A 9,721-nucleotide genomic window follows, 5' to 3' on the forward strand; every position below is an offset into this window, starting at 1 on the left:
CCACCTGTCGTGCAACCGCCTAAATGGAAGCCACCCGCCCCAGGCTGGCTAAAACTTAATACCGACGGCTCGTTCGGTTCTGATGGTTCAGCAGGGGCTGGTATGATTTTGCGGGATGGAAATGGTGCAATCATCTTCTCAGCCTGTAGACAATTATTTTCTTGTCGTGATGCTCTGGAAGCTGAGCTCTGTGGTTGTATGGAAGGTCTTTCTATGTCCATTCAGAGAAGTGAAGCTCCTATCATAATTGAGATGGACTCCTCAACTGCTGTGGCTATGATTCAAAATGAAGAGATGGATAGATCGGTCTACTCTTCCTTGGTGAAGGAGATAAAGTTTCTGAAAGGCTTAAGGGAAACTTGTGTTGCTCATGTTTGCCGTTCTCAAAATAAGGCTAGTGATAATCTTGCTACTTTTGCTAGACTAGAGAGAAGAACTATGACATAGCTTGCTTCTGGTCCACCTGAGACCCTAGATTTCGTGCAAGCTGATTGTACTGATACTTTGATTGAGTAATACAAGCTTTTCCATCGCAAAAAAAAGAGATGATGTGGCTTAACGTAAATGCCACGTGAGGAGTCGATCTTAGAAGGAGGAGTATGTCCTGTGCACATTAAATTATCATTCCTACCACTAACGCGAAGGAAGAATACGGTCATTATGGTTTGTGATGTAATTATTATTTTTTCACATGTCATCTTTGTGTCTTTGTTGTTCTTCGATTGCACTGCTTGTTGTTTTCTTTGATAAATCAGATATGAGATGTTTCCTGGGTGTCTTCTCTCAGAAAAGATAAATAATTCAACTCACCAACCACGCTGTAATAAGCAAACCTATTGGTAGTGAGATGGGCATAGACATCAGGTTTGGTTTTGAGGCAAAAAAAATAGATATTTCTTTAGGCAAATAGAAATTAGGCTTTTTTTAGTCTAAATTTTTTTGAGACAAAAAAAAAACATCAGGTTGCCTACACACAGAGTAGGAGGAATTGACCTTGCAAGGCCCAGCGGAGCCCAGTCCGTGTGGAGGCCCAAGTAAGGAAGTCCCCAAGACCCACGGTGTGGCTCGGTCGATAGCGTGGGGGCGCCGCCACCAGAAGAAAGAGAGGAGAGACGGACGCGGGACGCGAACCCTATTACCCCACCCCCCCACCCCCAACCCAGCTCTACTAAAATCTCTCCTCCTCCCTCCTCCCCGCCGCCGCCGCCGCGCCCTACCTTACCGCCAGCCAGCCCCCTCAACCCCCTTCCTCCTCCTCCTCCTCCTCCACGCGCGGCGCGGCTGTCATCTCCGTCCGCCCCCTCTCCTCGTCGCGGCGAATCGATCGTGCTCCTCCCGTCCCCGCCCCGTCCGCCGTCTCGGGTTTTTGAGGTATAAGCTCGTTCCCGTCCCTCCACCGATTGGTTGCTCGAGCCTCCGCGGTTTCTCGGCGCGCACGGACTAGATCCGCTCCCGGCCGAGGGAGATACGCTCGATTGCTTTAGAGTTCGCTGCTTACTGGGTGCTCTTACTCCATTGATGATGTCTGCGTCTCCTCTAGTAGTTGTCTAATCTGCGTGTTACTCCCTTGATTGATGATGCTTGCGTACCGTCGATCCGTGCTTGTATGTATTAGTAAGTATTTAGCTCGGCTGTTACTCCATTGAATTTCTGTGTGGCATATGCGAAGATGAGACACGGAAAACCCCACTAGTGCAGGAGGGCGTCTTGCTCTTTGGCAGCAAGGTTGCCAAACGCATATTCTTGGGCGTATCTGCCGCTGCCTAACAAAGCAGTAGCTTTGCCGCCACAGACGGCCCAAAGCTGGCTGCCTCCGGTGTAGCCGCAGCTGAAAAATCACCTTTTTCATCTTGTATAAGGCACGTGGTAGATGTCCAATTAATTCTCGGAGCCGCACGTGCCGCCCTTCCCGCTGTTTCTTGCGCCGCGTCGCTTGGGAAGGGCTGCGCTATGAGTATGCTGCTTGCCAGCCGTTGCCGATGGAGGAAATAAAGCGCGCCGGAGGCCTTTCAGATACGAGCACACTTTCAGATCTCCCAGCTGTTGCAGCGATGACGTGGGAGTGTTTGAGGTTCTCATTTGTGGGGTTAGTTTCCTTTGAGTTGCCAACATGTGGCATTGGCATTAAATGAGCAGTTCTCGAGGAATTTGGGCGCATACGCTAGAGAATTAAGGCCTTCCAGTTGGGAGAATCTAGAAGGGGAGGTGGAACTAGCACGTGCGTTGGCCAGTTTTTATCCTTTCTTTTTGTTTCCTGTTTCCTTGGTTAAATTATTTTTAGAGATGTGAGTAATTAATAAACTAAAAGATGGGGAGTAGCTAATACTGCTGCTGCTGTATGTGCGTTGGTTGTCAAGTGCCTTACTCTTTAAATTCACATGGATACAGTTCTCCACTTTATACTTTAGTTGCTCATATTCACGTCTCCCTTTTAGTATGAAAGTGCTATTTAATTATCTAATAGATACATGATTTTTTTTGCAGGAGTGCAGATTGTATAATACTGAGGCTCAGTTGTTTGCATCTGGATTGAGGAGTTTCTGTTTGTAACCTGACTACACTGTTCAATGGGTTCCAAGAGGACTTGTCTTCTGATCACTTACTCTCCGGAGATAGTAGACGGCGTGCCTTTGTATGTGTCATCTAATTGCCTGCCTGTAAAAGCTTCCAAGTATGAACCTGCTGGTCATTCTTTCCATGCGGTCGCACTGAAGCTCCGTGGTCTTGATGAGAAAGAAGACACTGAAACTGATGATCGTAGTGTGTCATCAGATGACAAGAGCCAAGATTTTTCTGCTGGTTCAGATAACTTCAGCAGCAAAGGAAAGAAGAAGTCTGGTTCTGGAAGTCAACAACAAGATCACTATGCATTGCTTGGATTGGGCAACTTGCGGTTCTTGGCCACCGAAGATCAGATTCGGAAGAGTTACCGTGACATGGCTCTTAAACATCATCCAGACAAGCAGGCTGCTCTTCTTCTCCATGAGACAACAGAGGCAGCAAAGCAAGCAAAGAAGGATGAGATAGAGAGCCATTTCAAGGCCATACAGGAAGCTTACGAGGTCCTCATGGATCCTACCAAGAGAAGGATTTTTGACTCAACTGATGAGTTTGATGATGATATCCCAACTGACTGTGCACCGCAAGACTTCTTTAAGGTCTTCGGACCAGCCTTCATGAGGAATGGCCGATGGTCTGTTACCCAGCCAATTCCTTCTTTGGGAGATGATGCTACTCCTGTAGTGGATGTTGACCAGTTCTACAATTTCTGGTATAACTTCAAGAGTTGGAGGGAATTTCCACATGAAGATGAGTATGACTTGGAGCAAGCTGAGTCTCGTGAACACAAGAGATGGATGGAGAGGCAGAATGCGAAGATACAAGAGAAGGCCAAAAAGGTAGAGTATACGCGAGTACGTAATCTTGTTGACAATGCGTACAGGAAAGACCCAAGGATCCAGAGGAGAAAGGAGCAGGAGAAGGCTGAGAAACAGAGGAGAAAGGAGGCAAAATACATGGCCAAGAAACTGCAGGAGGAGGAAGCTGCAAGGGCTGCAGAAGAGGAAAGGAAGAGGAAAGAAGAGGAGGCGAAGATAGCCGCAGCAGCTGCTGACATTCGAAAGAAGTTGAAGGAAAAGGAGAAGAAGTTGCTACGCAAAGAGAAAAATCGCCTGCGCGCACTTGTGGGCCAGGTAGTTGGTGAGTCCCACTTCAGTCTGTCAAAGGAGGATGTTGAAACAGTATGCACATCACATGATTTTGAACAGTTGAAGAAACTCTGTGATATTATGGAGGACAAGGATACAGCTGAAAAGGCCAGGTTGCTGAGAGGTGCACTGAGCAAAGAAGAAAACTCCTCGAGTACCTCAAAAGAAGAGAAAATTCATGCCAATGGTGTGGCGGATTCTACTCCAAAATCCACTGTCCCACAAGGCACTCCAAAATCCACAGCCCCACAAGTCATTACACTAGGCAACTATGAGAAAAAAGAGAAAGAGTGGGGAAAGGAAGAGGTTGAATTGCTTAGGAAAGCTATACATAAGTATCCGAAGGGAACTAACAAGAGGTGGGAGGTTATTTCAGAGTTTATTGGTACTGGTAGATCTGCTGACGAGATTTTGAAGGCCACAAAAACCATTCTTCTGCAGAAGCCAGACTCTGCTAAAGCTTTTGACTCGTTCCTTGAGAAACGCAAAGCAGCTCCATCTATTGTATCGCCTCTTTCCACAAGAGATGAGACGGCTGGTGGTTCAACTGTGGGAACTGGCACTGAACCATCCAAGGCGGCTGAACAACCTGCTGCCAGCAGCAGTCAGACAGCTAAGGAGAAAATTGGTGCTGATCCTGTCCTGGAAGAAGCACCTTCTGCAACAGATCCAGATGCCTGGTCAGAGGCCCAGGTGCTGGCCCTTGTTCAAGCTTTGAAGGCGTTTCCCAAGGATGCAAACCAAAGATGGGAGCGAGTAGCTGCTGCTGTCCCTGGTAAAACAGTGGTGCAGTGCAAGAAAAAGGTTGCGTCAATGAGGACGAACTTCCGGACCAAGAAGGCGGAGTAGAAGCAGATCACCACTGAGGTACTTTTGCGATTAGTAGCTGAGAGAAGCTAGTCTTTGAACAGCATTATTCTATTTATTCTATACTAGATACGTTCATTTGACCTTTGATGCCATTTACATTTCTCCCATGTCGTCCTGTATCTGATCCTGATCAGAGTGTTATCTTTTACATTCCTGTAGATGTTTTGTTATTCAATGTTGATCATGAACATTATGCTTGACTCCATGTCCATGGTGTGCTGTAGTTATTTGTACCACAAGATCCTGTCAGATTATATCTTTGTTGTAGAACCTGTGGCATGCGCTTAGACTGTCTTGTATATGATGTTATTTATGTCCTTCAGTATTTAGAGTAGATGCTGTCAATTTTTCAGGTGATGCATGCCATGTTTAAATTGCTACCATGCTTGCGGTTTTCTTGATCAGGACGGTCTTTGTGCTGCAGCTGGCTTGTCTTTGTTTCTCTGTCTCTATATATAGTAGGTCTGGTTCTGGTAAAAAAATAATTCGCCCATGATATGTTTATCTGAAATTAGAAAGCTGCAAAAACCAGTATAATGTTGTTTACCAGCACATGCTATAAATTAAACTAACTAGTAACTAGTCATGATCTTAATTGGTATCCTGGCATGAGTTGGGAGTATTATTATCACACAGGTTGGGTGGATTGCTGTTGGATACCCTTTACCCAGTTATATATCTTGCTAAACCTTGTCTCTCGTGTTGTTTACAGGCTACACAAGAAGAAGATTGGTCGATTGCCTTTTGAAGACCCTGGGGCTCGCTTGCTGGTGACTTTCTGGATGGTGGAGACGACGAGGCTTTGTGGTCAAGACCCAGCTGGTTTGTTACCAGGAGCGAGTCCCTGAAGTCGCTGATGATCGAGGCAGCTATTGAGAGAGAAGAGAGAAAGATAGAAGCTTAGATCAAAATTTTGAGTTATGGAAAATTACATACCTACCTTATGATTTATCGCGATGATGTTCCCCTGCATACAGTATACTTCTAGCTGATGCCTGCTATATTGGTTATGAATTTATGCTGACGTTATTCTTGTTACGCTAGTCATCGTTAAGATTGTGGAAGTTGAGTATTGGTTTCGCTATGTTGTTCTCTTGATGTCTTGCTGCTTTAGCTCATGATTTTAATCTTGTGTGCTCTCTACCTAGACAGATGGCGACAGTAATTTTTTGTTGCTGCAAAAAAGCACAGGCAAAGGGCTGGCTGTCAAATTTTGTGCTCAGCAGACATTTCCACTGCTTGAGCGGAAGGCTCGTGGTGTGTTTCTAAACTAAAATGCATCTTCCGCCGCTGAGTTTTGTAGCTTAAAAAACGCTCTTATATTGTGGGACGGCGACTTAGGGAGTACAGGACAGGAAGGAGAGGAGATATGGGCAGGATCTGAATCTGAATGTTTTGCTCTTGTCTGCTGCACCGTGCGTGCAGTGAAGTTTCAGGTTCAATTGAGTTGAGTTCAGGAGCCAACCAAGCCTCTGTCTCATTCCTTCTTCCCATGTGCTGTATCACTAGCTATCCTATGTTGCGTTGCTCTTGCTGGGATTACGGCCGGCTGCAGGGGATCCTGGGGACGGACCGTACCCGAACTGCTGCGCGGCCATCTCCACCCTCTCTAAGACAAGTGAGTTTGGAAAGGGGTTCAGTTCAGATAGAAAACGTAGGCTATGTGACAAGGTCAGATGAGTAACGTAGGGTAGGTATGTCCGTGGACGATAGGCTCTCATGTCCCGACATTTTAGGATTAGTCAATACGTCCACAAATGGTCGCTATCACAAAAATTCATATAAAGACATTCCAAAAAATTCTGAAATTATTTGACAACATACCTCTACAACTTAGAAACAATTCAGCTCAAAACTAGATGTACATTTAGAGATTCAAAAAAGAAAAATTCAAATGTGAATAATGGCAACTTTGGGTGAGTAGTATTTTGACATTATTCATATGCAATTTTGTCTTTTTTTTTTGTTTCTATTAGTGTAGGTCAAATTAGGAGCTGAAGCTTCTTGGGCTTATTAGGCTCTGTGTGCTCGGGATGTAATTGACCTTTTGATTCGGTAGGAATTACATATATAATTGTTATATATCGCCTGCAGTGAGCGATACGGGCCAATCGCCCATAGATACTTCGGCGCATATATGTGTTTGTTTACTGCCATCCCGGTTCTTATGCGGACGGAACTTTCCAGCCAACTTTTTTGTGCTTTCTTCAGGAACCCGGGTTCTCTCTTTCCTTTCCTTTCAGCCTTTTACATTATCATTTTATAAATTAATTTTATACAAGAATATATTTTTAATATATGATGAACATTTTTTAAATACACATTAAACTTTTTTCAAATACATGTTGAATTTTTTAACATATGTTTAAAAACAATTCAAATACATGTTGAACATTTTTTTCTTACTCGTCTAATTTTCAAAAAATTGTTAACATTTTTCAATCCATAAATATTTTTAAGTTTCACAATTTTTAAAAGTTCATGAATTTTTTAACATATGTTGAAAAGAAATTAATACATGTTGAACATTTTGTCTAAAAAATCATGAACATTTGTAAATTCATAAATATTTTTAAGTTTCATAATTTTAAAAATTTCATGAACTTTTTCTAAATTTGTAATCATTCTGTAGAAGTCATGAACATCTTTTGGAATTTACCTTTTTGACTTTGTGTTCTTGTTGACACACGAACACGTCACGTGTACCCTCGACGCCGGGGGTGATGCACCGCAGCTCACGTCGAAGGAGACCCGGCCGACAGCGCGATACGCAAGACAGTCAACGGGCGCTTTTGCAGACCCGAAAACCCCACACCCCCGTGAGGGACCCCGTCAGGGAGTGCGGCGGCTATGGGCTGCCCTAGGTCGATTCGCTCGCCCCTAGAGCCTCGGAATTCGCAGCTCTCAAACACGAAGAACAGCGAAGAACGAGATAGAAAAACGGTGGAGAGATAAAACGCATATGAAAAAGTAGTATATTGATTTGTTCGATTGTGTGTTGTTCAATCGGCCGTCACCCCCAAAATATATAAGAGGCGGCTGGACTTCCCGTACAAGCAAAGGATTTATCTAGGTTTTCCTTACAAGAAAATTACATCAAGTCACGTCCTAGAATCCTAGTTCTGGTCCCACTCGGATTCAGCCCGAAACTGGTCCAATCTTCTGTCTTGCTCCTTGCATGGGCTGTGGAATCTGCATATGACCTCCGATGGAGACGGTTCAAATATCAATTATGTGTGCTTCGACGAGGCCAACAATCCGTATGTTGATCACTTTTCCAAATAAGGCCATCTTGAATACTCCACGGGGTCATCTCTAATTTCGAGTCGGACTCGTTCATGTAGCTGACTGGACCGTCCGACTCTTGCAGGGTCTCTGCAGGTCGTATACTACGTCGGATGATGATGACTCCAAAAGTAAAGTTGACCGTTTTGACGTTACGAACAACTCCTGTGTTGAACACTTCTTCATCCGAAGCCATCTAGATAAGTATTTGAGCCCATCTTCAGCATCTGGTCGGATTGGCCTCGACAGTTTCTACTGTTCACGGCGGCAAGCTTTCCCCGGCAAGGTTACTGTTCACGGCGGCAAGCTCTCCCCGGCAAGGTTACTGTTCACGGCGGCAAGCTTTCCCCGGCAAGGTTACTGTTCACGGCGGCAAGCTTTCCCCGGCAAGGTTACTGTTCACGGCGGCAAGCTTTCCCCGGCAAGGTTACTGTTCACGGCGGCAAGCTTTCCCCGGCAAGGTTTTTGAGGCAGTAAACGACCTCGGATGAAAATGTGTCCAAAAGCAAAGTTGACCGTTTTGACGAGACGAAAAACTTTCGTGTTGAACGTTTTCCGATTCGAGGCCATCTTCTGGGCCAAAACACTCACGCATTACATCAGACACTTGCCAAGACATGTCTGGTCTTCCGCGTCATATTTCGCCTCTTGACAGGGCTGCATCCAGATAGCTCTAACTTTTGCATACGAACTCGGATTGAGATGATTTTTATATCAAAATCGACCAATTCGACGAGACGAAGACAATTCATGTAGAGCATTCCTTCATCCGAGATTGTCCTGGAGGCGTACTTGACCAAAAAGCACTCAGAACACCTAAACATGACAATCTGAGTGTAGTTTTGGTCTTTGATATGATGCCGAATGATTATGGTCCAAACATCAAAGTTGTTCCACTCGGCAATGTGAAATTTCTCATTTAGAATATTTTGTCATTTGAGGCCATCTCCATTGCATTCTGCATTGTGCCAAAATCAGGTGTCAACAGTTCTTTTTTGAAGATTAACAAAAATTACAAACATGGATTCATGGTGTAAGCGACAAGTGGCAATTTGAAAGAATGGCGGCCATGCACAAGTCTTGACGTTTAAAGCGTGCAACATGTAGACTCTCCAAAGTGAGTTTCTGTTGAGTCATTATATACACTGCTTAAAGTACTACTCCACTATGTCATATATTTGGTGTCCTGTCTATAATGTTTTGAGGACAACTATGCTCCTTATGTCATATATTTGTTTGTTCATGTAACGTTGTTTGTTATCAATAAAATGTGTGATTACTCTAGTACTTCCAAGTCACATAAACATAACAAAAGTCATACACCATGTGTGTGATTGTTTTGAAGCTTGATCAGGTACACATTTGAATCACACAAAATAAATATTGTTGACATCTCATACATTCTACAATCTCCACTGAGTTGCACCTAACCTTGAAAATACTATATCAACAAGGGCGCACATTAATACATCATACTGCATTAAGAAACATAAATAAGATACATTACATACACATGCTTAGTTTGCTATTGTTGAATTGTGTTTTCTTGTGCATATTTTATAATCTTCTACAGAAAGTTAGCCACAAAAAGGTCAAAAAGTAGACAAAATATAATTATCTAATTAGGATTACCGTAGTCTACCATAATGGCAAACTCACACTAAGAATATAAAACTATTTTAGAAAATAATGTAATATTTTTGCTTGCTTAGATTTTGGTGAAATCCACTACACAATAATAATTATGAGCAAACAATTTAATAAAAATATGAAAAAATATAGTGAAATGTAGCACACCAAAATATATTTGTAGTGATAAATATTTAAATGATATTAAATTATATGACATAAATGACCTT

General features: G+C 43.5%; 1 protein-coding gene across 1 annotated transcript; it reads left to right on the forward strand.

Annotated features, from left to right (window-relative positions):
- Positions 1-1,133: 1,133 nt before the first annotated feature.
- On the forward strand, positions 1,134-5,661 carry LOC147992901 (DnaJ and Myb-like DNA-binding domain-containing protein). Its single transcript, XM_087532464.1, has 3 exons — positions 1,134-1,371; positions 2,485-4,574; positions 5,290-5,661. Exon 2 carries the CDS (start codon positions 2,568-2,570, stop codon positions 4,554-4,556), a length of 1,989 nt encoding a protein of 662 aa, XP_087388590.1. The 5' UTR covers positions 1,134-1,371; positions 2,485-2,567; the 3' UTR covers positions 4,557-4,574; positions 5,290-5,661.
- The last annotated feature ends 4,060 nt before the right edge of the window (positions 5,662-9,721 follow it).

Source organism: Triticum urartu, chromosome 1A (assembly GCF_056163025.1).
Source record: "Triticum urartu cultivar PI428250 chromosome 1A, HENAU_Tu73, whole genome shotgun sequence".
Lineage (NCBI taxonomy): Eukaryota > Viridiplantae > Streptophyta > Magnoliopsida > Poales > Poaceae > Triticum > Triticum urartu.

Excerpts from the sequence above, each read along its gene's own strand:
- LOC147992901 (XM_087532464.1), top strand. The coding sequence starts at position 2,568 with ATGGGTTCCAAGAGGACTTGTCTTCTGATCACTTACTCTCCGGAGATA.